Source organism: Hylobates moloch, unplaced genomic scaffold, assembly GCF_009828535.3.
Source record: "Hylobates moloch isolate HMO894 unplaced genomic scaffold, HMol_V3 SCAFFOLD_20, whole genome shotgun sequence".
NCBI lineage: Eukaryota > Metazoa > Chordata > Mammalia > Primates > Hylobatidae > Hylobates > Hylobates moloch.
The window spans coordinates 30245691-30272888 of NW_026652295.1; the positions used below are offsets into that span (position 1 = coordinate 30245691).

At 49.7% G+C, this 27198-nt stretch overlaps 3 protein-coding genes across 7 annotated transcripts; 1 reads left to right on the forward strand and 2 right to left on the reverse strand.

Moving 5' to 3' along the window:
* Positions 1-676: 676 nt before the first annotated feature.
* LSM2 (LSM2 homolog, U6 small nuclear RNA and mRNA degradation associated) lies at positions 677-10991 on the reverse strand. Of its 2 annotated transcripts, none has more exons than XM_032141313.1 (5): positions 10776-10991; positions 10096-10142; positions 1760-1790; positions 1272-1331; positions 677-1164 (listed from the first exon to the last, which is right to left on the reverse strand). In XM_032141313.1, the coding sequence occupies exons 1-5, from the start codon at positions 10776-10778 to the stop codon at positions 1039-1041; spliced, it is 267 nt and encodes an 88-aa protein (XP_031997204.1). In that variant the 5' UTR covers positions 10779-10991; the 3' UTR covers positions 677-1038. The 2 variants fall into 2 exon arrangements, with proteins under 2 accessions (XP_031997204.1, XP_031997203.1); XM_032141312.2 differs by having other exon boundaries at positions 10096-10163.
* Positions 10992-12643: 1652 nt separating this feature from the next.
* HSPA1L (heat shock protein family A (Hsp70) member 1 like) lies at positions 12644-18459 on the reverse strand. 4 transcript variants are annotated; one of them, XM_032141317.2, is made up of 2 exons: positions 18442-18459; positions 12644-14899 (listed from the first exon to the last, which is right to left on the reverse strand). In XM_032141317.2, the coding sequence occupies exon 2, from the start codon at positions 14884-14886 to the stop codon at positions 12961-12963; it is 1926 nt and encodes a 641-aa protein (XP_031997208.1). In that variant the 5' UTR covers positions 14887-14899; positions 18442-18459; the 3' UTR covers positions 12644-12960. The 4 variants fall into 4 exon arrangements, with proteins under 4 accessions (XP_031997208.1, XP_058288262.1, XP_058288261.1 ...); XM_058432279.1 differs by lacking the exon at positions 18442-18459 and adding an exon at positions 18198-18264; XM_058432278.1 differs by lacking the exon at positions 18442-18459 and adding an exon at positions 17842-17982.
* A 14-nt stretch (positions 18460-18473) lies between these two features.
* Positions 18474-20960, forward strand: HSPA1A (heat shock protein family A (Hsp70) member 1A). The gene has a single exon (XM_032141315.2). The coding sequence runs from the start codon at positions 18749-18751 to the stop codon at positions 20672-20674; it is 1926 nt and encodes a 641-aa protein (XP_031997206.1). The 5' UTR covers positions 18474-18748; the 3' UTR covers positions 20675-20960.
* The last annotated feature ends 6238 nt before the right edge of the window (positions 20961-27198 follow it).

A 27198-nucleotide genomic window follows, 5' to 3' on the forward strand; every position in this document is an offset into this window, starting at 1 on the left:
GAGACTCCATCTCAAAAAAAAAAAAAAAAAATTAGCCGGGCATGGTGGTGGGTGACTGTAATCCCAGCTACTCAGGAGCTGAGGCAGGAGAATCGCTTGAACCGGGAGACAGAGGTTGCAGTGAGACCATGCCAGTGCACTCCACCCTGGGCAACAGAGCGAGACTCCCGTCTCAAAAACAAAAAAAAGGAGGTTCACACTAGATGGTCTCTAAGGGTCCCTTAAGGCTGAGAAGTCTCATCTGTACCATGAACTCATATTTGCTGAATGAGTGAATGAAGTAAAATTTAGTAATTCCCAGTCACAATTTTTCTCTAAAATATAAATTACATCACTTGTATTTATCTTCTATACATATTCAGAAAACATGTACTGATTTGGTTGCATTGGCGAAGTCTGGTAGCATGAAATGCATCTTATGACACTGTCACATTAATGGAAGGACAGCAAGCACTCCAGTTGCAGGTATGGTATAAGCAAAAGGCCAGAAGGAGAACATACAGGTAGGGGCATGTTGGAGAAACATGGTGTAGAGCAAACCAAGGAGAGTAGTGGGAAGCTGAGTTGGATTCTTGGCTGGGTTAACACAGAGTAACAGGGGCTTGGATGAATTCGACATCCTTTTCCATGTCCCAGCCCCCTGCCCAACACATAGTTAACAGAACCAAAACACAAATTTGCATCATAAATTTTATTCCCGATGCGGGACAGATTCCTTCCATCCCCAAATGAATCACATGCTGCCCTGGAAAGACCTAGGAAACTCTCCTACCATCTCCAGGGAAGTAGTGAGAAAGGCAGGTGCTGGGGACTGGGAAGGCTTTGAAGTTTCCCAGCCTACTTATCCTCCCCTTCTCAAGAGAGGATAGCTGTTCCCTATTATTCCTCTCATCCACTCATCCCTTAAAAAAAACCCCACAAAACCATCATTAGTAAAAAAACAAAACCCCTTCAAGTATTGGGGGTTAGGGGTTCTGGGCTGGGACTTCGGGTTATGGGTCACCAATGAAAGAAGGAGGGGAAGAGGAGGAGGAGCCATCACTGTTTCTGCTGCAGGGCTTCCTTCCTTGCTGCATCCTGTAGCAACTGTGTGTCGACCTCATCTGCTGGCAGCTGCACGTATCGGACCACTGAGCCCCGAATGAAGCAGTTCTTCACTGATAACTAGACAAAGATGGACAAATATGAAAACACCCTTAAAAATGTCCTCTAACCACCCAGAGGCCTCCTGCTTTAGAGGTGTTTCCTCTTCTCCACAGACCCCAACTCACCATGTGAGGATATTTCTCAGGGTCTGTGACACTGATGTCAGTTAGTTTGATGTTGAGATACTAGGAAAGGAAGATGCACACCATTATTATTATTATTATTATTATTATTTTTTGAGACAGAGTTTTGCTCTTGTTGCCCAGGCTGGAGTACAATGGTGCCATCTCGGTTCACCGCAATCTCCACCTCCTGGGTTCAAATGATTTTCCTGCCTCAGCCTCTCGACTAGCTGGGATTACAGGTGCCCACCACCACCCCCGGCTGATTTTTTGTATTTTTAGTAGAGACGGGGTTTCACCATGTTGGTCAGGCTTGTCTTGAACTCCTGACCTCAGGCCTCGGCCTCTCAAAGTACTGGGATTACAGGCGTGAGCCACTGTGCCTGGCCGACGAACACCATTATTAACCCTAGAGACATGATGTAAGAACCCAACCCTTAAGCTCTCCCCTCTCCTCCAGGAACCAATTCTGGGCCTGTGCTATATCTCACCTGATCCACAGAATGGAGGGTTCCACAGATGCTGTCAAGGGCAGAGGGAGAGAAGAATCAAATTAGTTTGTAACAAAGTCAACATAAAGGTGACTTCAGAGCTGGGATGAGAACATGACTGGGAGAAGTCAAGGACTTGAGGATGTCAGAAAAGGTAGAACCAAAAGGGGGCATTCCTAAGCCCTGGAGTAGGAAAGACAACTAACAGAGTAGTTTATTTTCAACCCCACATCTCCTCTCCCTAAACCAATCCATTTTTTCTTTTTTTTTTTTGAGATGGAGTCTCACTGTCACCCAGGCTGAAGTGCAGCGGTGTGATCTTGGCTCACTGCAACCTCTGCCTCCCAAGTTCAAGCGATTCTCCTGCCTCAGTCCCCTGAGTAGCTAGGACTTCAGGCGCACACCATCATGCCTGGCTAATTTTTTATTTTTAGTAGAGACGGGGTTTCACCATGTTGCCCAGGCTGTTCCTTAACTCCTGATCTCAGGCGATCCGCCCACTTCAGCTCCCCAAAGTGCTGGGATTACAGGTGTGAACCACTGTGCCTGGCCAAACCAACCTATTCTTAACAGCTACCATTAAACAACTGGTAAAGGCTAGCGAGACCTGTATTCTATATAGTATTTGTAATCTTTACAGCCATCTTTCGAAGTAGTTATTACCTTCCAGGGGCTCAGAGAGGTTGTTTTAAACTTTCTGAGTTTAGAACAAACAGGAACTTCAGTCCAAGTCTGTGTGACTCCCAAAACCATCAGCTATTTTTTTTTTGAGACAGGGTCTCACTCTATGGCCCAGGCTGGAGTGAAATGGCGTGATCATGGATCATTGCGGCCACTTGAGTAGCTGTGATTACAGGCTTGAGCCACCATGCCCAGCTGATTTTTTTTTTTTTTTTTTGAGACGGAGTCTCACTCTGTCGCCCAGGCTGGAGTGCAGTGACACGATCTCGGCTCACTGAAAGCTCTGCCTCCCAGGTTCACGCCATTCTCCTGCCTCAGCCTCCCGAGTAGCTGGGACTACAGACGCCCGCCACCACTCCTGGCTAACTTTTTGTATTTTTAGTAGAGACAGGGTTTCACCGTGTTAGCTAGGATGGTCTCGATCTCCTGACCTCATGATCTGCCCGCCTCAGCCTCCCAAAGTGCTGGGATTACAGGCGTGAGCCACTGCGCTGGACCTTTTTTTTTTTTTTTGTAGAGAAAGGGTCTCACTGTGAATGTCACCCAGGATAGCTATTTTCAAACATTTATTGCTTTGGAATCAGAGCCCCATATATGGATAAAGGTAGGTAGCATTACTCCTGATGATGCAGGCATGAGTGATGTCCTCTCCATTCCCCAATCCTCGAGCCCCTTGAAATGCTATTTGAGGAATGCTATCAAAACACCAGTGCTCTTTGAGAGAATGGTGCAAAAATTTAAAAAAAACAGCCTTTGGCTGGGCACAGTTGTTCATGCCTGTAATCCAAGCATTTTGGGAGGCTGAGGCAGGAGGATCGCTTGAAGCCAGCTGGAGAACAGCCCAGACAAGAACATAGCAAGACCTCATCTCTATTTTTTTTTTTTTTTTTTCTGAGACGGAGTCTCGCTCTGTCGCCCAGGCTGGAGTGCAGTGGTGCAATCTCGGCTCACTGCAAGCTCCGCCTCCCGGGTTCACGCCGTTCTCCTGCCTCAGCCTCTCTGAGTAGCTGGGACTACAGGCGCCCGCCACCACGCCCGGCTAATTTTTTGTATTTTTAGTAGAGACGGAGTTTCACCGTGGTCTCGATCTCCTGACCTCATGATCCGCCCGCCTTGGCCTCCCAAAGTGCTGGGATTACAAGCGTGAGCCACCGCGCCCGGCCCTCATCTCTATTTTAAAGTTATAAAATAAAATAATTGTGGCCAGGCACGGTGGCTCACGCCTATAATCCCAGCACTTAGGGAGGACGAGGCGGGCGAATCACAAGGTCAGGAGTTCGACACCAGCCTTGCCAACATCGTGAAACCCCATCTCTATTAAAAATACAAAAAATTAGCTGGGCATAGTGGCAGACGCCTGTAATCCCAGCTACTCGGGAGGCTGAAGCAGGGGAATCACTTGAACCTGGGAGGTTGTAGTGAGGTGAGATCGAGCCACTGCACTCCAGCCCAGGTGACAGAGTAAGACTCCATCTCAAGAAAAATAAATAAATAAAAATAATCGTAATAAATAGCAGTTTTAAAAATGTCCTTATCTTGCCAAAAATAAAGTTAGCAGTTCTCTGCCCCAATTTTTGTAAAATTCTGAAAGTCTTTAAAACCCAGCATCTAGCCGGGCGCGGTGGCTCACGCCTGTAATCCCAGCACTTTGGGAGGCCAAGGCGGGCGGATCACGAGGTAAGGTGAAACCCGTTCTAAAATAGAAAAAATTACGGGGGTGGTGGCCATCCCATATGAGGTGAGAAAAAAAAAAACCCAGCATCTGGGCCATGTGTGGTGGCTCATGCCTATAATCCCAGCACTTTAGGAGGCCAAGGTGGGCGGATCACTTGAGGCCAGGACTTCGAGACCAGCCTGGCCAACATGGCAAATCCCCATCTCTACTAAAAATACAAAAATTGGCCGGGCGTGGTGGTTCACGCCTGTCATCTCAGCACTTTGGGAGGCCGAGGCGGGTGGATCACGAGGTCAGGAGATCGAGACCATCCTGGCTAACATGGTGAAACCCCGTCTCTACTAAAAATACAAAAAATTAGCCGGGTATGGTGGCGGGCGCCTGTATTCCCAGCTACTTGGGAGGCTGAGGTAGGAGAATGGCGTGAACTGGGAGGCGGAGCTTGCAGTGAGCAGAGATCGCACCATTACACTCCAGCCTGGGTGACAAAGTGAGACTCCGTCTCAAAAAAAAAAAAAACAAAAAAAACAAAAATTAGCTGGGCATTGTGGTGTGCACCTGTAATCCCAGCTACTCAGGAGGTGAGGCACGAGAATCACTTGAACCAGGAGGAAAAAAATATTTTTTTTTTTGAGACGGAGTCTTTCTCTGTTCCCCAGGCTGGAGTGCGGTGGCGCGATCTCGGCTCACCGCAACCTCCACCTCCTGGGTTCACGCCATTCTCCTGCCTCAGCCTCTCGAGTAGCTGGGAATACAGCCGCCCGCCAACACGCTCGGCTAATTTTTTGTGTTTTTAGTAGAGACGGGGTTTCACCGTGTTAGCCAGGATGGTCTCAATCTCCTGACCTCGTGATCCGCCCGCCTCAGCCTCCCAAAGTGCTGGGATTACAGGCTTGAGCCACCGCGCCCGGCTGAAAAAAATATTTTTTTAATAAAATATAAAAATACAAAAATTAGCTGTGTGTAGAGCATGCCTGTAGTCCCAGGTATACAGGAGGCTGAGGCACAAGAATCATTTGAACACAGGAGGTAGAGGTTGCAGTGAGCCAAGATCATGCCACTGCATTGCAGCCTGGGTGACAGAGTAAGGATCTGTCTCAAAAAAAAAAAAAAAAAAAGAAAAGACCCACCTAAATATGCTATAGGAAATTAATTTAAACGAACTAGTACTGGGCAATCATTATTTTTTTTTGAGACAGAGGGTAAGTCTCTGCCTAATAACAAAAACAAAAACAAACACCCAGTATCTGAAACCCACTGCCTCAGTAATGTTCTCACCATATTGCTAGCTGCTGAAAAACATTTGACAGCACCCCACCATCTCCAGCAATGAAATAACATTTAGGAATTGTACAAAGTGGTGTCATTAAGTCCCTTAAGGAGGGGGAGATACATAGCACAAAAGTGGTCTGACAACAAACATAAGAGAAAGAACTTTTGGCCAGGCATGGTGGCTCACACCTGTGATCCCAGCACTTTGGGAGGCTGAGGCAGGAGGATCACTTGAGGTCAGGAGTTTGAGGCCAGCCTGGCCAACATGGTGAAACCCCATCTCTACTAAAAATACAAAAAATTAGCTGGGAGTGGTGGCGTGCACCTGTAATCCCAGCTATTCGGGAGGCTGAGGTGGAAGAATCACTTGAACCCAGGAGGCAGAGGTTGCAGTGAGCCGAGATCGTGCCACCGCACTCCAGCCAGGGCAACAGAGTGAGACCCTGTCTCAAGAAAAAAAAAGGAGAAAGATCTTCTTTCTCATCCCAACAGAAAAGTCACTTTAAAGCCACACATGTGTTGGCTCACACCTGTAGTCACTTCACTTTGGGAGGCTGAGATGGGAGGATCACTTGAGTCCAGGAGTTCAAGACCAGCCTGGGCAACATGGCCGAGACTCTGTCTGTATGAAAAATTTTTAAAATAATATAAAAAGGCCGGGTGCAGTGGCTCACGTCTGTAATCCCAGCACTTTGGAAGGCCGAGGCGGGTGGATCACGAGGTCAGGAGTTCAAGACCAGCCTGACGAAGATGGTGAAACCCCATGTCTACTAAAAATATAAAAATTAGCCAGGTATGGTGGCAGGCGCCTGTAATCCCAGCTACTTGGGAGACTGAGGCAGGAGAATCACTTGAACCTGGGCAGCAGAGGTTGCAGTGACCCGAGATCACGCCACTGCACTCCAACGTGGGTGACAGAGTGAGACCCCATCTCAAACAAAAACAAATAAATAAATAAATAGAAAAAAAAGAAGGCTGGGCGCAGTGGCTCACACCTATAATCACAGTACTTTTGGAGGCCAAGGTGGGCAGATCACAAGGTCAGGAGATTGAGACCATCCTGGCCAATGTGGTGAAACCCCTTCTCTACTAAAAATACAAAAATGAGCTGGGCGTGGTGGTGCATGCATATAATCCCAGCTACTCGGGAGGCTGAGGCAGGATAATCACTTGAACCAGGGAGTCGGAGGTTACAGCACCACTGCACTCCAGCCTGGCGTAGACTCGACCAGAGCGAGACTCGTCTCAAAAAAAAAAAAAGAAAAAGAAAAGAAATGTTACTAGGGTCGGGTGCAGTGGCTCACACTTGTAATCCCAGTACTTTGGGAGGCTGGGGTGGGCAGATCACGAGGTCAGGAGTTGGAGACCAGCCTGGCCAACATGGTGAAACCTTGTCTCTACTAAAGATATAAAAAATTAGCCAGGCGTTGTGGCGCATGCCTGTAATCCCAGCTACCAGGGAGGCTGAGGCAGGACAATCGCTTGAACCTGGGAGGTGGAGGTTGCAGTGAGCCGAGATCACGCCATTGCACTCCAGCCTGGGCGACAGGGCAAGACTCTGTCTCAAAAACAAAATAAAATAAAAAAAATAAAGGTACTTTAGGGCCTAGGGTTATAATGCAACAGTTAGGCTTCCCATGTAAAAGGCCCAGGAAGGAGAAAAGAGGAGAATCAAAAACAAGTCATCACACCAAATTGCCTAAGACTGCTAGTGATTTCCATACTTGTCTTGCTCTGTGGCCCCAATCTATACACATCAATACCACTTGCATTGCCAGTGCTACAAACGGAAACCTGTGTTCTAAAACGCAAAGGCCCTTAAGTCCCTCTCCTCACCATTCCCTGCCATGAAGAAATTATCTCACATAGAAATGTGGAAGACAGCCAGACACAGTGGCACACACCTGTAATTCCAGCACTTTGGGAGGCCAAGGTGGCAGGACTGCTTGAGCCCAAGAGTTTCAGACTAGCCTGGGCAACACAGTGAGACTCTGCCTCTCCAAATAATTAAAAAATTAGCTGGGCATGGTGGCATATAGCCCCAGCTATTCAGGAGGCTGAGTGAGCTATGGCTGTGCCACTGCACTACAGCCTGTACAACAGAGTGAGACCCCCATCTCAAAAAAATAAATGTGGAAGACACTTTTGGGAAGAGAATACAATTGATCCCATCTTTCTAAAGGATAATGAGGTAACAGGTATCAATATTTTAAATATACTTTTTTTTTTTTTTTTTTTGAGATAGAGTCTCAGTCTGTTGCCCAGGCTGGAGTGCAGTTGCCTGATCTCAGCTCACTACAACGTCCGCCTCCCGGGTTCATGCGGTTCTCCTACCTCAGCCTCCCGAGCAGCTGGGATTACGGGCGCACAACACAACGCCTGGCTGATTTTTGTATTTTTAGTAGAGATGGGGTTTCACCATGTTGGCCAAGCTAGTCTCAAACTCCTGACCTCAGGCATCCACCCACCTCAACTTCCCAAAGTGCTGGGATTACAGGTGTGAGCCACCGCATCTGGCCTAAATATACGTATTATTTAAAGGACTGTACAGAAAAGTACAGGGCCAGGCGTGCTGGCTCATGCCTGTAACCCCAGCACTTTGGGAAGCTGAAGCAAGAGGATTGCTTGAACTCAAGAGTTTGAAACCAGCCTGAGCAACAAAGTGAGGCACTATCTCTAATTTTTAAATAAATAAATATTATAAGAAAGAAAATAGGACTAGGTGCAGTGGCTCACGCCTGTAATCCAAACACTTTGGGAGGCTGAAGCAGGTGGATCACGAGGTCGAGAGTTCAAGACCAGCCTGGCCTAGATGGTGAAACCCCGTCTCTACTAAAAATACAAAATTTAGCCAGGCATGGTGGTGGGCACCTGTAATCACAGCTACTCGGGAGGCTGAGGCAGAGAATTGCTTGAACCCAGGAGGCGGAGGCTGCAGTGAGCCGAGATCACGTCATTGCAGTCCAGCCTAGGTGACAGAGTGAAACTCCATCTCAAAAAAAAAAAAAAAGAAAAAAAGCTAGACAGAATCATATTTGAGTTCTGTGTCACTTACTAGTTTTGTAGATTTGAACAAGTGGTATAGCTGATCTAAGCCTCAGTTTCCTCATGTGTAAAACAGCAATAGTATATATCACTTAGGAGTGTTTGAGAAATCAATCAATAAATGTATTCAGAATAGTGCTTAGTCAATAGGTCTTCAAATATTTTTCTTTCCTTAAGCACTTATCATACAACTGGCCTATGCTAGGTATTAGATACACAGTAGTGTATCTAATACATAGGTTTCACCATGTTGGCCAGGCTGGTCTCGCTCTCTTGACCTCGTGATCCACCCGCCTCAGCCTCCCAAAGTGCTGGGATTACAGGCATGAGCCACCGTGCTCGGCCTATGGCCTGTTCTGTTTTCTTTTTTTTTTTTTTTTGAGAGTCTCGCTCTGGTTGCCCAAGCTGGAGTGCAGTGGCGCCATCTTGGCTCACTGCAAGCTCCACCTTCCGGGTTCACGCCATTCTCCTGCCTCAGACTCCCAAGTAGCTGGAACTACAGGAGCCTGCCACCACGCCTGGCTAATTTTTTGTATTTTTAGCAGAGACGGGGTTTCACCATGTTAGACAGGATAGTCTCAATCTCCTGACCTCGTGATCTGCCTGCCTCGGCCTCCCAAATTGCTGGGATTACAGGCATGTGCCACTGCGCCTGGCCTGGCCTGTTCTTTTTTTGAGACAGTCTTCCTCTGTCACCCAGGTAGGAGTAAAGTGATACAATCATGGTTCACTGCAGCCTCGACCTCCTGGGTTCAAGTGATCCTCCCACCTCAGCCTCCCGAATAGCTGAGACTACAGGCATGCACACTACACCTGGCTAATTTTTTATAGAAATAGGGGTCTCATCACTATGTTGCCCAAGCTAGTCTCGACATCCTGGACTTAAGTGATCCTCCTGCCTCAGCCTCCCAAAGTGCTGAGATAACAGGTGTGAGCCACCATGGCCAGCCTAGTACTTACTTTTTTTTTTTTGAGACAGAGTCTCACTCTGTCACCCAGCTGAAGTGCAGTAGTGTGATCTCAGCTCACTGCAACCTCTGCCGCCCAGGTTCAAGCGATTCTCCTGCCTCACCCTCCCGAGTAGCTGGGATTACACGCACCAGCCACCGTGCCCAGCTAATTTTTATATTTTTAGTAAAGACGGGGTTTCACCATATTGACCAGGCTGGTCTTGAACTCCTGACCTCGTGATTCGCCCACCTTGGCCTCCCAAAGTGCTGGGATTACAGGCATGAGCCACACGTCCAGCCCGTGAGCCACCGCACCTGACCTGTATTTACTCTTTAAACTAGATATTGCTTTGTATTGTTTTCCAATACACGATACAATCCCCAAGCTTATCTGTAAATTTAAGGCACAAGGCATTTATTTATTTTTAAATTTTTAGACTTTTCTTAGAGATGGGGTCTTGCTCTACTGCCTGGGCTAGAGTGCAATGGAGTAATCACTGCTCACTGCAGCCTCAAACTCCTGGGCTCAAGCGATCCTCCCTCCTCAGCCTCCCAAAGTGCTGGGATTACAGGCTTGAGCCACTGCACCCTATCCATTTAATTCTTCTGTACATCTTCCACCTCGCCTAGCCCTCAAATATTTCTCAAATTAAAGAGGTTCCAGGACCCTGGGCACACCCACCCCCAACAGACTTGTTGGAACAGGTACCTACCTCAGGTCATTCTTTAGTTCCACGACCACATCCTTGCCCACAAGGGACTTGAAAAAAGAATAGAAGAGCTATTGGGAGAGAGGCGGAAAACCATCATGTGGGAAGGAGCATGGTAGGGAGGAGTGTCCCTTGCCAGTATTACTAAATACTGGTATTGTGAACCCCACTGCATCCTTGACAGTTCTCAAAATTTCACGGGAAAGAATAATTGGTTGACAGAGCTGAAAGGCTGGAGCCCAAATTATTCTGCACACTGCACTGAGCCCATCACTTAAAGTCCCAGAGAGACTCTGCCCTGCATACGTCGGCCTCCTCAGTGTGCTCTCTCAATCGACCACCTTTCTCGGGTACCTGCCCAGTCCTTTCAATGAACTGTAGAAAATATCCCACCCGCACCCTGCCGAAGCTTGCCTGGCAGAGAAGTGCTCTAAGGTCTAACTTTTCCGTCTCCCGCTATCTCCACTGAATCTCTCTCTGGGTTGGGGTTTTTTTCCTCATCATGGAAAAAAATCCCATTTGTTCTCAGTGTCTCCTCAATGAACCTGAGGAACAGTACAGCACTAAGGATGAAGATAAAAACTCCGGACCTAACTCCAGCCTAGGGGGACAAAGGCCAGACCCCCCTGCCCCAACCGTGCGAGGTCCCCGAGGGCGCCCCCTTTTGACGTCACGGTACCCACCATGGTGCTGGCGCCGCGGGCAGCGGGCCGGACCGGGAAGAGAGCAGGGTGCTGCGAGCAGGTCTGGGGAAACCGAAGCACGAGCCCGCGCGTGGGGCGAGGCGGGACCGCGCAGGCACAGCGGGAAGGGACGCAGAAAGCTCCAAGCACTGAAGGGGAAAGCGCGACCGACTTGTGGCTGGGGAGCGCAAGCTGGGTAGAGTCGAGGGGAGGAGGAAGCCGGGAAAGGGGCGGGGCTTCCTTCATTCCGACTTCCTCCCTGGCTGGCCGGCTCCCATTGCACAGGCGCGGACCCTAGCCTGGGCTGCCAGGCGAGTGGCGGGACTCAGCGCCTGAGCTCGAAGGATTTTGTTCTTTTCCAGGATCCTGCCATCTACAGCTTGATGTGTTCGTGCCCTACACACACTTCCTATCGAGAATTGTGGGGAGTTTGTGAAGATTATGAAGTGTGCATTTTTTCTATATTTGTGAAAGTAAAAACATAAAATTTAAAAATAAAATTAAAAAATGTTTTGAATCTTAAATTCAGCTGATAAAAAGAAAAAAAGGCCGAGGGCGGTGGCTCAAGCCTTTAATCCCAGCACTCTGGGAGGCCGAGGTGGGTGGATTGTGTGAGGTCAGGAGTTCGAGACCAGTCTAGCCAACGTGGTGAAACCCCATCTTCATTAAAAATACAAAAAAATTAGGCGTGGTCGCAGGCGCCTGTAATACCAGCTACTCGGGAGGCTGAGGGAAGAGAATCGCTTGAACCCAGGAGGCGGAGGTTGCAGTGAACCGAGATTGCGCCACTGCACTGCAGCCTGGGGGACAGAGCAAGACTCCGTCTCAAAAAAAAAAAAAAAAACACATGACCGGGAGCAGTGGCTCATGCCTGTAATCCCATCACTTTGGGAGGCCAAGGCAAGTGGATCACCTGAGGTCAGGAGTTCAGACCACCAGCCTGGTCAACATGGTGAAACCCCGTCTCTACTAAAAACACAAACATTAGCCAGGCATGGTGGTGAGCGCCTGTAATCCCACCTACTCAGGAGGCTGAGACAGGAGAATCGCTTGAATCCCGGAGGCGAAGGTTGCAGTGAGCCAAGATTGTGCCATTGCACTCCAGCTTGGGCGACGAGCAAAACTGTCTCCAAAAAAAAAAAAAAAAAGAAAGAAAAGAAAAGAAATATTTTCTCCATGTAATGGATGTAAACAATGAATTCTGTGAGTGCCCAGATGCTGAATCTCCTGGACCTTACCTATAAGTGACATCAGGACATCAAGCAGGATTTGTCCCTCCACCCCCAGTTGAGTCCTAAACTCCAAAACCAGCCTGTAACTGATTAAAAGCAGTTATAGTTTGCAATCTGTTCCATCTGTGCTAAAGGTGTCTGAGGATCAAAAATTATGTGGCTGATTGAAACAATGAGTTCATGGGCCAGGCACGGTGGCTCACGCCTATAATCCCAGCACTTTGGGAGGCCAAGGCGGGTGGATCACGAGGTCAGGAGATCGAGACCATCCTGGCTAACACAGTGAAACCCCGTCTCTACTAAAACAATACAAAAAATTAGCCGGGCATGGTGGGGGGTGTCTGCAGTCCCAGCTACTTGGGAGGCTGAGGCAGGAGAATGGCGTGAACCCGGGAGGCAGAGCTTGCAGTAAGCTGAGATTGTGCCACTGCACTCCAGCCTGGGCGACAGGGCGAGACTCTGTCTCAAACACACACACACACACACACACACACACACACACAATGAGTTCATGAAAACTCAAATACTTTACCTTTGCCAATTTAATCATTCACAATGAGCTCACAATCAGAGAACACATGCTCTCTCCATGAAACTCTCCCCTTCGAGGTGCATTCACAGCCTAAATACCAGAAGTAATTTTCTTTACGAACAAATTTACTGATTGACAAATAAGCATCCACACAGGAAGAAGAATGTTAGGGTGGCTGGAAATAACAGACATTCAAATACATTACACAGTTTAAAGAGGGGCCTAGTTTTCCTGAGTCCATTCCAGAGTCAGAAACAGGATGTGAGGGAGTGTGATAGGTGGGGCATGAGACTCCTCCTCCAGAATTCCCAAGGGATGGTAACTTAGGTTCAGGTCTGGTCAAGAATAATAATGATGTTTGAAGATGAGGGGAATGAAATACACGTAGAGGCATCCTAGGATGCTTCAGTTCCAAAAAGAATTAATCTACTTCTTCAATTGTGGGGCCTGTGGCAGGCCTTCCAGGCACATACCCTATTCCACAGGCAGGCCCAGTGCATCCTCCTTGGTAGAGTTTAGTGATGATGGGGTTACACATCTGCTCCAATTCCTTTCTCTTATGATCAAACTCATCTTTCTCTGCCAGTTGATTGGCCTCCAGCCATGAAAGGAGCTCGTTGCATTTATCCAGTATTTTCTTTTTATCGGACTCACTAATCTTGCCCTTCAAACCTTCATCACTCACAACACTCTTCATGTTAAAAGCATAGGATTCTAAGGCATTCTTTGCAGCAATTTTCTCCCTCTGGACCTCATCTTCAGCTTTATATTTCTCAGCATCCAGAACCATGTGCTCAATCTCCTCCTTGCTTAGGCGGCCCTTGTCATTGGTGATGGTGATCTTGTTGGCCTTGCCAGTGCTCTTGTCCATGGCTGTGACATTGAGAATACCATTGGCATCAATGTCAAACGTCACCTCAATCTGAGGAACTCCCCTGGGTGCTGGAGGGATTCCAGTCAGGTCAAACCGCCCCAGCAGGTTGTTGTCCTTTGTCATGGCCCTCTCGCCCTCATACACCTGGATCAGCACCCCGGGTTGGTTGTCAGAGTAGGTGGTGAAAATCTGTGTCTGCTTGGTGGGGATGGTGGAGTTGCGCTTGATCAGGGCAGTCATCACGCCCCCAGCCGTCTCCAGCCCCAGTGACAGGGGAGCCACGTCCAGCAGCAGCAGGTCCTGTACCTTCTCAGACTTGTCCCCCATCAGGATGGCCGCCTGTACCGCAGCCCCATATGCTACGGCCTCATCAGGGTTGATGCTCTTGTTGAGATCACGTCCATTAAAGTAGTCCTGAAGCAGCCGCTGCACCTTGGGGATGCGGGTGGAGCCCCCTACTAAAACAATGTCATGGATTTTAGTCTTATCCATCTTGGCATCCCGAAGCGCTTTTTCTACAGGCTCCAGGGTACCCCTAAACAGGTCTGCACACAACTCTTCAAATCGAGCTCTGGTGATGGATGTGTAGAAGTCAATGCCTTCATAAAGTGAATCAATTTCTAGGTTGGCCTGGGTGCTGGACGACAGGGTCCTCTTGGCCCTCTCGCAGGCGGTGCGCAGCCGCCTCACGGCTCGCTTGTTCTGGCTGATGTCCTTTTTGTGCTTCCTCTTGAACTCCTCCACGAAGTGGCTCACAAGCCTGTTGTCAAAGTCCTCCCCACCCAGGTGAGTGTCCCCAGCTGTGGCCTTTACCTCAAAAATCCCATCATCTATGGTCAGAATTGACACATCAAATGTGCCTCCACCCAGATCAAAAATCAGGACATGTCGTTCTCCTTGACCTCCTTTATCTAAACCATAGGCAATGGCAGCAGCTGTGGGCTCATTGATGATTCTTAGCACATTAAGTCCAGCAATCACACCTGCATCCTTGGTAGCCTGACGTTGAGAGTCATTGAAATAGGCTGGCACGGTAATCACTGCATTGGTGACAGGGTGGCCCAAAAAACCCTCAGCAGTCTCCTTCATCTTAGTCAGTACCATCGAAGAGATTTCCTCAGGGTAGAAAGCTTTATTCTCTCCTTTGTAGGACACAAGCACTTTGGGCTTGCCTCCTTCATTAATCACTTGAAAAGGCCAAAGTTTCATATCTGATTGTACAACAGGATCATTAAATTTCCTGCCGATCAGACGTTTGGCATCAAAAACAGTGTTCTGGGGATTCATGGCTACCTGGTTCTTGGCCGCATCCCCGATGAGCCGCTCGGTGTCTGTGAAGGCCACGTAGCTGGGGGTGGTGCGGTTGCCCTGGTCGTTGGCGATGATCTCCACCTTGCCGTGCTGGAACACCCCCACGCAAGAGTAGGTGGTGCCCAGGTCGATGCCTATGGCGATTCCCTTGGCAGTAGCCATGGTTCTCTGAGGCCTATAGAGAAAGAATGAGATACTGTTTTGGCAGATTGCTTTTCAATGTTATTTATTTTTTTTGAGACAGGGTCTTCCTCTGTCACCCAGGTTGGAGTGCAGAGGCGCAGTCATAGCTCACTGCAGCTTTGATCTCCTGGGCTCCAGCAATCTTCCTGCCTCAGCCTCCAGAATAACTGGAGACATCATGCCCAGCTAATTTTTTTTTTTTTTTTTTTTTGAGACGGAGTCTCGCTTTGTCATCCAGGCTGGACTGCAGTGGTGTCATCTAGGCTCACTGCAACCTCCACCTCTTGACTTCAAGCGATTCTCCTGTCTCAGCCTCCCGCGTGGCTGGGATTATGGGTGCACCACCACGCCCAGCTAATTTTTGTATTTTTAGTAGAGATGGAGTTTCACTGTTTCACTATGTTGGCCAGGCTGGTCTCGAACTCCTGACCTCAGGTGATCTGCCCGCCTCAGCCTCTCAAAGTTCTGGGATTACAGGCGTGAGCCACCGTGACCAGCCCTCTGCCTGGCTAATGTTTTAATTTTGTGTACAGATGGGGTCTCCTTACGTTGCTCAGGCTGGTGTCAAACTCCTTCAGGGCTCAAATGATCCTTCAGCCTCAGCCTCCCCAAGTACTCGGATTACAGGAGTGAACATCTCGCCCAGCCTATTTTTTATTTTTTATTGTGGTAAAATACACACAAATTGTACCATCTTAACCATTTTTAAGTGTAGAGTTTGGTAGTGAGTTCAATCACAGCGGTGTTGAACCAATTTCCAGAATTCTGTTCATCTCTCAAAACTGAAACTGTATACTCATTAAGCAACTCCCGTTTTCCCCTCCCCTTATCCCCTGGTAACAACCATTCTTTTTTCTCATTTTTTAGAGACAGGGTCTCATTTTGTCACGCAGGCTGCACTGCAGTGGTGTAATCATGGCTCACTGAAGTCTTGACCTCCCAGGCTCACGGGATCCTTTTGTCTCAGCCTCCCAAGTAGCTGGGACCACAGGTGAAGTCCACCACACCCAGCTAATTTTTTATTTTTTTGTAGAGACAGGGTCTCCCTATGTTGTCCAAGCTAGTTTCTCACTCCTGGGCTCAAGGAAACCTCCTCCTACCTCCAAGTCACCAAGTGTTAGGATTATAGGCTTAAGCCAAGGCACCCGACCTCCTTTTTCTTTTTCTATGAATTTGACTACTCCTATAACTTCATGTAAGTGGAATTATACAGTATTTATCCTTTTGTGACTTTGCTTATGTCACTTAGCTTATGTACACAGGTTTCATCCATGTTGTAACATGTCACAATTTCCTTCCTAAGGCTGAGTAATATTCATATTTATATACCACTTTGTTTTTGTTTTGAGATGGAGTCTCACTCTGTTGCCCAGGCTGGAGTGCAGTGGCATGATCTTGGCTCACTGCAACCTCCAATTCCTGGGTTCAAGCTAATTCTCCTGCCTCAGCCTCCTGAGGAACTGGGACTACAGGTGTGCACTGCCACTCCCAGATAATTTTTGTATTTTTAGTACAGAGTTTCACCATGTTGGCCAGGATGGTCTCAATCTCCTAACCTTAAGTGATCCGCCCGCCTCAGTCTCCCGAAGTTCTGGGATGACAGGCGTGAGCCACCACCGCACCTGGCCTATATACCACATTTTGCTTATCCATCTCTCGATGGGCACAGGTTACAGAATAATGTTGCTATGAGCAAGCCTATACAAATACATGGAGATGCTACTGTCATGGCAGAGTGCTTTTTGGACAGGGTAGACAAAAGCATTCTCAGCTACTCAAAGAAGTTGGGAAGCAAGTAGCTGTATATTGTTTTCAATTTCCCAAGTGACCTAATTCTACTGTCCTGTTCCTATATATTTTATTGTGGGATTCTGTCTCTTTATGACCCAAGAGTAGTGTACATTCTGGTCTCTTTAAGAGACTGAATCAGCCTCCACACTTGAGTTCCGCTGCCTTCCTGGGATACTCTTCTCTATTAGGGGTTCACCAGCAGTAAATTCCAGTCAGGCTGAAGATGACTGCTAGAAACCCACAAGCCCTCCAGTTTTCCCAAAAGACACGGCACTCCAGACAGTATCTCTATCCTTCTCGTAAATAAAACTCCTGTTTTCTGGAGCCAATAACTGATCAATAAAGGATTTAAGGGCGGGGCGCGGCGGCTCACGCCTGTAATCCCAGCACTTTGAGAGGCCGAGGCGGGCGGATCACGAGGTGAGGAAATCGAGACCATCCTGGCTACCATCCTGGCTAACACGGTGTAACCTCGTCTCTACTAAAAAATAGAAAAAAATTAGCCGGGCGTGGTGGCGGGCGCCTGTAGTTCCAGCTACTCGGAAGGCTGAGGCAGGAGAACAGCTTGAACTCGGGAGGTGGAGCATTTAGCCAGGCGCGGTAGCGGGCGCCTGCAGTCCCAGCTACTCTGGAGGCTAAGGCAGGAGAATGGCCTGAACTCGGGAGGCGGAGCTTGCGGTGAGCCAAGGTCGTGCCACTTGCACTCCAGCCTGGGCGACAGAGCGAGACTCCGTCTCAAAAAAAATAAAAATAAAAAAAATAATAAAATAAAGGGTTTAGCGTCCATTCCTCTCCACACCGCGGATTCCTAGGCCGCACTCCCTTTCCCCAGCTTCCCAGTTACCCTGCCTCCCCCTTACCCCGCCTTCCCCTTACCCCGCCTTCCCCTTACCGCACCTTCCCCGCCTCCCCATTTCCCCGACAGGCCGCACTCCCTTTCCCCGCCTCCCAGTTACTCCGCTTCCGTCCCCCGCCTCCCCCTTTCCCCGCCTGCCCCGTTCTGGCTGCTCCGACCAATCAATCTGGAGCCATCTTAGCTTTCCCCAAGTGCTCCTCCTACCCGGATCAGCCAACGCCCACATACCTCAGGCTTAAACCAACTAGAGAACTTTCCAGTACTTTCCCAAACAAGGACCTACTGACCCTTGCAGGTTCACAATCAATCAGATCCCTAGTGGCTCAGCTAGTCTCCCGACGCCTTCGCTTCAGTTTGGAAACGTTCAGATTATGGAGCTCCGGCGTGTAGATGGGGGCTCCCTCAATATCAAACTGCACAACCGGAGTCCCCCCCACCCCCCACCCCGTCCCTCCTGCCAATTTGAGCCGGCTCCAACTCAGTCATCTCTTTCCAAACGGGCCCATGAGGTCAGAGACAGTATCTCCATTGTAACGTGGCCGGGCGGAGTCAACACAAACGCCCCCACCCTTCCCTGGTCGCGCGTCACCCGCTCCCCGCACCACCCCCTGCCCACAACTGCGCAGACCCAGCAAGCCCCTACAATTAAAAGCCCAGCGCCGACCCTTCCTGTCAATTAGGCGCTGAAGCGCTGGCGGTCGGCATTGCCATGGCGACCAACACCCTTCCCACCGCCACTCCCCCTTCCTCTCAGGGCCCCTGTCCCCTCCAGTGAATCCCAGAAGACTCTGGAGAGTTCTGAGCAGGGGGCGGCACTCTGGCCTCTGATTGGTCCAAGGAAGGCTGGGGGGCAGGATGGGAGGCGAAACCCCTGGAATATTCCCGACCTGGCAGCCTCATTGAGCTCGATGATTGGCTCAGAAGGGGAAAGGCGGGTCTCCGTGACGACTTATAAAAGCCGAGGGGCGAGCGGTCCGGAAAACGGCCAGCCTGAGGAGCTGCTGCGGGAGTTCGTTGCCTTTTCCGAGGGTGACTCCCGCGGTCCCAAGGCTTTCCAGAGCGAACCTGTGCGGCTGCGGGCACCGCCGCGTTGAGTTTCCGGCGTTCCGAAGGACCGAGCTTTTGTCGCGGATCCCGTCCTCCGTTTCCAGCCCCGAATCTCAGAGCGGAGCCGACAGAGAGCAGGGCACCGGCATGGCCAAAGCCGCGGCGATCGGCATCGACCTGGGCACCACCTACTCTTGCGTGGGGGTGTTCCAGCACGGCAAGGTGGAGATCATCGCCAACGACCAGGGCAACCGCACCACCCCCAGCTACGTGGCCTTCACGGACACCGAGCGGCTCATCGGGGATGCGGCCAAGAACCAGGTGGCGCTGAACCCGCAGAACACCGTGTTTGACGCGAAGCGGCTGATCGGCCGCAAGTTCGGCGACCCGGTGGTGCAGTCGGACATGAAGCACTGGCCTTTCCAGGTGATCAACGACGGAGACAAGCCCAAGGTGCAGGTGAGCTACAAGGGGGAGACCAAGGCATTCTACCCCGAGGAGATCTCGTCCATGGTGCTGACCAAAATGAAGGAGATCGCCGAGGCGTACCTGGGCTATCCGGTGACCAACGCGGTGATCACCGTGCCGGCCTACTTCAACGACTCGCAGCGCCAGGCCACCAAGGATGCGGGTGTGATCGCGGGGCTCAACGTGCTGCGGATCATCAACGAGCCCACGGCCGCCGCCATCGCCTACGGCCTGGACAGAACGGGCAAGGGGGAGCGCAACGTGCTCATCTTTGACCTGGGCGGGGGCACCTTCGACGTGTCCATCCTGACGATCGACGACGGTATCTTCGAGGTGAAGGCCACGGCCGGGGACACCCACCTGGGTGGGGAGGACTTTGACAACAGGCTGGTGAACCACTTCGTGGAGGAGTTCAAGAGAAAACACAAAAAGGACATCAGCCAGAACAAGCGAGCCGTGAGGCGGCTGCGCACCGCCTGCGAGAGGGCCAAGAGGACCCTGTCGTCCAGCACCCAGGCCAGCCTGGAGATCGACTCCCTGTTTGAGGGCATCGACTTCTACACGTCCATCACCAGGGCGAGGTTCGAGGAGCTGTGCTCGGACCTGTTCCGAAGCACCCTGGAGCCCGTGGAGAAGGCTCTGCGCGACGCCAAGCTGGACAAGGCCCAGATCCACGACCTGGTCCTGGTCGGGGGTTCCACCCGCATCCCCAAGGTGCAGAAGCTGCTGCAGGACTTCTTCAACGGGCGCGACCTGAACAAGAGCATCAACCCCGACGAGGCTGTGGCCTACGGGGCGGCGGTGCAGGCGGCCATCCTGATGGGGGACAAGTCCGAGAACGTGCAGGACCTGCTGCTGCTGGACGTGGCTCCGCTGTCGCTGGGGCTGGAGACGGCCGGAGGCGTGATGACTGCCCTGATCAAGCGCAACTCCACCATCCCCACCAAGCAGACGCAGATCTTCACCACCTACTCCGACAACCAACCCGGGGTGCTGATCCAGGTGTACGAGGGCGAGAGGGCCATGACGAAGGACAACAATCTGTTGGGGCGCTTCGAGCTGAGCGGCATCCCTCCGGCCCCCAGGGGCGTGCCCCAGATCGAGGTGACCTTCGACATCGATGCCAACGGCATCCTGAACGTCACGGCCACGGACAAGAGCACCGGCAAGGCCAACAAGATCACCATCACCAACGACAAGGGCCGCCTGAGCAAGGAAGAGATCGAACGCATGGTGCAGGAGGCGGAGAAGTACAAAGCCGAGGACGAGGTGCAGCGCGAGAGGGTGTCAGCCAAGAACGCCCTGGAGTCCTACGCCTTCAACATGAAGAGCGCCGTGGAGGATGAGGGGCTCAAGGGCAAGATCAGCGAGGCCGACAAGAAGAAGGTGCTGGACAAGTGTCAAGAGGTCATCTCGTGGCTGGACGCCAACACCCTGGCCGAGAAGGACGAGTTTGAGCACAAGAGGAAGGAGCTGGAGCAGGTGTGTAACCCCATCATCAGCGGACTGTACCAGGGTGCGGGTGGTCCCGGGCCTGGCGGCTTCGGGGCTCAGAGTCCCAAGGGAGGGTCTGGGTCAGGCCCCACCATTGAGGAGGTAGATTAGGAGCCTTCCCAAGATTGCTGTTTTTGTTTTGGAGCCTCAAGACTTTGCATTTCCTAGTATTTCTGTTTGTCAGTTCTCAATTTCCTGTGTTTGCAATGTTGAAATTTTTTGGTGAAGTACTGAATGTAACTTTTTAAGTGAAGTACTGAACTTGCTTTTTTTCCGGTCTCTACATGCAGAGATAAATTTATACTGCCATCTTACGACTATTTCTTCTTCGTAATACACTGAACTCAGGCCATTTTTTAAGTTGGTTACTTCAAAGTAAATAAACTTTAAAATTCAAGTGATGCCTTTTATTCCTTTATTTGGGGGTCAGTAGGGTCTGCATAGGTTGTCTTTCTCATAGCGTCTAAAATGGAAAGGCATTTTTGCTTCCAGTAAGGGCAGATATGGCAGAGGTGTGGCTGTTGTAATGTGATCCATTTGTGTTAGACAAATGGTATCGTCTAGTAAAGCTTCTTGATTCTGGCCAGGAGTGGTGGCTCAAGCCTGTAATCCCAGCACTTGGGAGGCTGAGGTGGGCTGATCACTTGAGGTCAGGAGTTCCAGACCAACCTGGCCAATGTGGTGAAACCCTGTCTCTACTAAAAACACAAAAATTAGCCGGGTGTGGTGGTGCGTGCCTGTAGTCCCAGGGAGGCTGAGGCAGGAGAATCGCGTGAACCCAGGAAGCAGTAGTAGCAGTGAGCTGAGATCACACCATTGCACTCTAGCCTGGGCATCACAGCAAGACCCCGTCTCACAAAAAAAAAAAAAAAAAAAAAAAAAAAAAGGAAAGTTTGTTGATGCTGATTGGGTTTAGCCTGAGGGTACAGAAAAAGTTTAACACCTGGGAGGGTAGCCTCAAAGTGATGTTTGTGTAAGATGGGTCTCAAAAGAGGGGGGGGGGGGGGGCAGGGATGTTTCTGCAAAAGTGGTCAAAAAGAACGCAGTTAGGTGGGAGGCCAGTGCTCCTACCTCCTGTAGGTACACCTGATATGCTCATGGACTTGATATTTAATCTAGATTCAACATGGAATGGAAGGAGTGTCCTAAATTTCAAAGTGAAAAAATAGGGGTACATTCACTGGCTTGCTATCCACATGTGCTTTAGTTGTCATCTTTTAAAATGGAAGGGTTTGGCTCGATGCCTCTCTTATGACTGAAAGCATCCTGAAATAGAAATGCCACATTCTTAGCAGTTATCACCTACAATTTAAGTACCCCAGTGAGCACCCGAGCCAGGAAGACCTACATACAGACTTCACTCTCATGCACTTTCCCTTGGAGATGCTTCATGCCCCAGCCGCTAGCATCCAAGAAGTAATTCCCTCCTTGTTGGAAAATGCCCACTACAATCCTTAAAGCTCCCTGAGTGAGCCCTTTTAAAAATAAATTGTATCTGGCCTGGTGTGGTGGCTCACGCCTGTAATCCCAGCACTTTGGGAGGCCGAGGCAGGTGGATCACCTGAGGTCAGGAGTTCGAGACCAGCCTGGCCAACATGGTGAGACCCCCCCCCCACCTCCTGCACTAAAAGTACAAAAATTAGCCAAGCGCGATGGTGTGCGCCTGTAATCCCAGCTATTCGGGAGGCTGGGGCAGGTGAATCACTTGAACTCGGAAGGCAGAGGTTTCATTGAGCCAAGATTGCACCACTGCACTCCAGCCTAGGTGACAGAGCAAGACTCCATCTCAAAAAATAAAAATAAATTGTGTCGGCCGGGCGCATGGCTCATGCCTGTAATCCCAGCACTTTGGGAGGCCGAGGTGGGTGGATCACCTGAGGTCAGGAGTTCAAGACCAGCCTGGCCAACAGGGTGAAACCCCATCTCTATTAAAAATACAAAAAATCAGCTGCTTGTGGTGGTGGGCACCTATAATCCCAGCAACTTGGGAGGCTGAGGCAAGAGAATCGCTTGAACCCAGGAGGTGGATGTTGCAGTGAGCCGAGATCGTGCCATTGCACTCCAGCCTGGACAATGAGTGAAACTCCGTCTCAGTGAAAAAATAAATAAATAAATAGTATCTAAGGGCGATGAAAATGTTTTGGAACCAGACAGAGTTGACGGTTGCATAACATTGTAAAGGTCAAGGCTGCAGTGAGCCATGACTGCATCACTGCACTCCAGCCTGAGCAAAAGAGTGAGACCCTGTCTCTAAAAAAAAAAAAGAAAAAAAATCAATTGTATCAATATTACATTAAAGCACTTTATGGCCGGGCGCGGTGGCTCACGCTTGTGGTCCCAGCACTTTGTGAGGCCGAGGTGGGGCGGATCGCGAGGTCAGGAGATCGAGACCACAGTGAAACCCTGTCTCTACTAGAAATACAAAAAATTGGCTGGGCGTGGTGGCGGGCGCCTGTAGGCCCGGCTACTTGGAGAGGCTGAGGCAGGACAGTGGCATGAACCCGGGAGCTTGCAGTGAGCCAAGATTGCGCCACTGCACTCCAGCCTGGGCGACAGAGCGAGACTCCATCTCAAAAAAAAAAAAAAGAAGCACTTTATGAGTTTATGTGTACCTCAAAGCCCATCAAACCATTCACTAAATACTTGTTATGAAGAAAATCAAGTGTTATGGAAAATGATACATACAGGTAGACCTTGCTTTGGAAATTTGAAAATAGAAAATAAATATGAAATGCTTAGGTTTCCAGGCCAGTCTATAGAGCAACATTTATCTCTCATGGTAGTTAAACTGTAGTACTGTGGACTCTGGCCACAATGTAAATCAATCTTCATGGTAATATGCCTTTGCTATAGGACCTCCTCTCCCCTTCAGAGCTGCAGTAGCATTTGTGACTCTAAACCAGGAGCAACTACCACTACTGTGGTATGGGGATGGGGAAAAGGGTAATTGGAAAAGGGTGGAGATTGGGAAGGACCTACCAAATACCTTTGTTGACAAAGTAGAGAAGTCATCAGACATAACATTGAATGGAGGCAATAAGAGAGTTCCTATGGCCTTATCAAGCTTATTAGTAGGTGTTTTAACAAGAAATATATAAAAATTATTGCTTGTCGGCCTGGTGCGGTGGCTCACACCTGTAATCCCAGCACTTTGGGAGGCTGAGGTGGGTGGATCACTAGGTCAGGAGTTCAAGACAAGCCTGGTCAAGATGGTGAAACCCCACCTCTACTAAAAATACAAAAATTAGCCAGGCGTGGTGGCGGGCGCCTGTAATCCCAGCTACTCGGGAGGCTAAGGCAGGAGACTCACTTGAACCCGGGAGGTGGAGCCTGCAGTGAGCTGAGATCACGCCACTGCACTCCAGCCTGGGCGACAGAGCAAGATTTCTTCTCAAAAAAAAAAAAAAAATATATATATATATATATGTATATTGCTTGCCTGCATACCCTAGCACAGAGTACTGTACTTTGAAATATTCACTTTGTAACCTCAGGAAAAGAGGTTGAGGGAGCTGTGGAATTAGCAAAGAGAATGCAGTGCCATCCGTAAACGGAGTGATGTTTTGAGTAGCAGAGGAACTTTGAGGGAGGAAAAGTGTAACAGGAAAAATAACTGCAAGTGTGGAAAAACAAATATAAATATCTTCTCAATTCCAATCACCTCCTACCTTCCTATACCAGGCCTCAGAAGGCAGCAGGCTATGATAATAAATTTGATTTTAGATGGCTTTTGAACCCAGGATTTTATTTTATAACATATACATTTACTGTTATTCCTGGTCTTTAAGAGTTCTTGTCATCCTCAAAAAGACAAAAAAGGTACCAAAACAAAAAATTAACTACAGTATTTTATAGATGTGAGAGAAGTGGGCAGAAATAATACGGCTTTAGGCTAAAAAAGGAAATGAGGTTATTTCAGGGGGGAGCCAATATTGGCGATTTCTGAGGGAGCGATCCTTACGTGAATATAAAAAATTGTGACAGCCACCATTCCTCCTGCTAACTGATCTAAATCCGTCCCCTTGGGAAACGCCCCTGAGGTATCTATCAGGTGTAGTTCAGCCAGAGGGAGTAAGCCCACCGGGCCCTCGTCCTTTCCTAGCATCACCATTTAAAGGGATGTTTGAGGGGTAGAGCAGCGGAGCATTCCAGACACGGAGTTAAACCGGCCCCACCCCGCTGGCCCACGTCCAGCCCGATCAAGAATTGGAGGAGACAGGAGCAGCGCGTGGTGGCGCGGGCCTGGAGTCCCAGCTACCCGGGAGGCTGGGGCGGGAGGATCGCTTGAGCCTGGGAGATCGAGGCTGCAGTGAGCCGTGATTGCGCCACTGCACTCCAGCCTGGGCGACAGAGCGAGACCCTGTCTCAAAAAAAAGTAAAAAAAAAAAAAAAAAAAAAAAATTAGAAGGGAGGACACCGGAGGAGAGCTGGAGCAGGTTCACAGGCTGGGACTACGGAGGAGCTCAGCAACCGAGAATCACTCCTGAGGGTCTAATTTTCTTACTCTCCTGATGCCTCACGGGGCGAGGGACTAGAACAGGGGCACTGAGCTGGCGGTAGGCAAAAGCCAACCGACTCCATCTCCTCCTCTCCCATCAGTCGCGCGTCCCCGCGCCGACGGGTGCGCGCTGGCCGCGGGCGGTGGGGACCTTCCTTTCTCGCCTCTGGCCACCCAATGCATCTGATTTAGTTGTATGAAAATTACAAAACTCTCCAATATTTTCGTCTTGTAAGTTACCTAGTATGAGAGAAACTCGAAAGGTCCTTCTTTCTTTCCTCCTTTAATCCCTTTTTGGAAAAAAAAAAAAAAAACCATCGGAAAACGCAAGAGTCGGACAGGCAGGCCCGAAGCCAGCCCCGCCCTCAGGCCCCAGCGGCCCCGCCTTTTCTCCCCCCCGCACTCCCCCCTTTCCTCCCCTTTGGCTGAGGCTTTTTCCCCCCCGTCGCTGGCTCTGCCCGAAGTTTCTAGAGTTTTCTGACCTTCAAGGCGAGAACTGCTGTGTCATTCTTAGGGATACTCCCCAACAAACTGCGCCACCCGAATCTCTCCCTCCTCTCGCCAACCGGCCCTAAAACGTCAAGGTTAGTCAGGACTCTATATTTAACGTCCAGAAGATTCTGTGAACTATATGCCAGCCTTGCCATAGTAACGGGGCTCCCCCCTCCTTTCCCCTCTTTCTGCTTGAGCAATCTGTTCTATCGGAAAGGAGAGGCAGGGCTGGGAGAGCTGGAAGGTGGGGAAGGCAAGAGCTTGTAGGGGCCGTGGTCGTGAGTCCGAAGAGCAGAGCAGCAGCCAGGACGGGAGTCCCTGGCTGATCACATACCCGTGGTGCCCTTAATGCTCGCAGAGGCCAACACTGTGTTGTTTTCCTCTTTAGAGAATAAAACAATTAGGTCTAACCACAAAATTAAAAGCAAACAAAACCCAGTTAGGTTGATGAACCAATGTGGGAAGGAGTACAAAATGAGTGTCAGAACACGTGGGTCCAATCACCGGTTCTGTAACCTGTCATCTGGGTAACCAGATCAAGCCACTGAACTTCTTTGATCCTTGGTGCTGTCTTTGAAAATGAAAAGGTTTGACTGAATGGCCTGTGCCGCAGATCTTAGGACAGTTTTTACATTAAGCTGAAAGCAGCTGTAGTCCTAATAATGGTCCCCAACTTTTAAACATCTAAATAAGAATGACTAGGAGTCATATCTGAGAGTATGGGATCCCCAATAAAAGGAGGAGAAGATCATATTCTCTTTGATCATGTAGGGAAAAAAAATTTTTTTATTCGAGACAGGATCTCTGTCTCCCAGGCTGGAGTGCAGTGGCGTGATCATAGCTCACTGCAGCCTTGACCTCTTGTGCTCAAGCGATCCTCCTGCCTCAGCCTCCCAAGTAGCTGGGACTACAGGCACCTGCCACCACGCCCAGCTAACTTGTAAAGTTTTTGGTAGAGATGGTTTCCCACTAGGCCGGGCGCGGTGGCTCACGCTTGTAATCCCAGCACTTTGGGAGGCCGAGGTGGGCGGATCACGAGGTCAAGAGATCGAGACCACGGTGAAACCGCGTCTCTACTAAAAATACAAAAAATTAGCCAGGCATGGTGGCGGGCTCCTGTAGTCCCAGCTACTCGGAGAGGCTGAGGCAGGAGAATGGCGTGAACCCGGGAGGCGGAGCTTGCAGTGAGCCGAGATTGCGCCACTGCACTCCAGCCTGGGCGACAGCAAGACTCCGTCTCAAAAAAAAAAAAAAAAAAAAAAGAGAGAGATGGTGTCCCACTATGTTGCCCAGGCTGATCTTGGACTTCTGAGTTCAAGTGCCTGCCTTGGCTTCCTAAAGCACTGGGATTACCGACCTGAGCCACCACACCCAGTCCAGGTATTGTTAATTATGTTTTAGAGATGAACACGTCGAAACTTGTGTTATTTAGTCAACGTACAAGTACTTACTTGTTGAAAAGAAAAACAGCCTCACCAAAGAAGTAGAGCTCAGATGCAAATCCAGGATTTTCCCTTCCCAGATTTTTTCTTTCCGTGCTGCTAGAAATGGCCAGGGTTCTCTTTGTCATTGAAGCATTTGTCATTCATTCAGTTAAGAATGCCTGCCTCTAGATTTCATATCAATTAACTCTTTTGCTTTCATC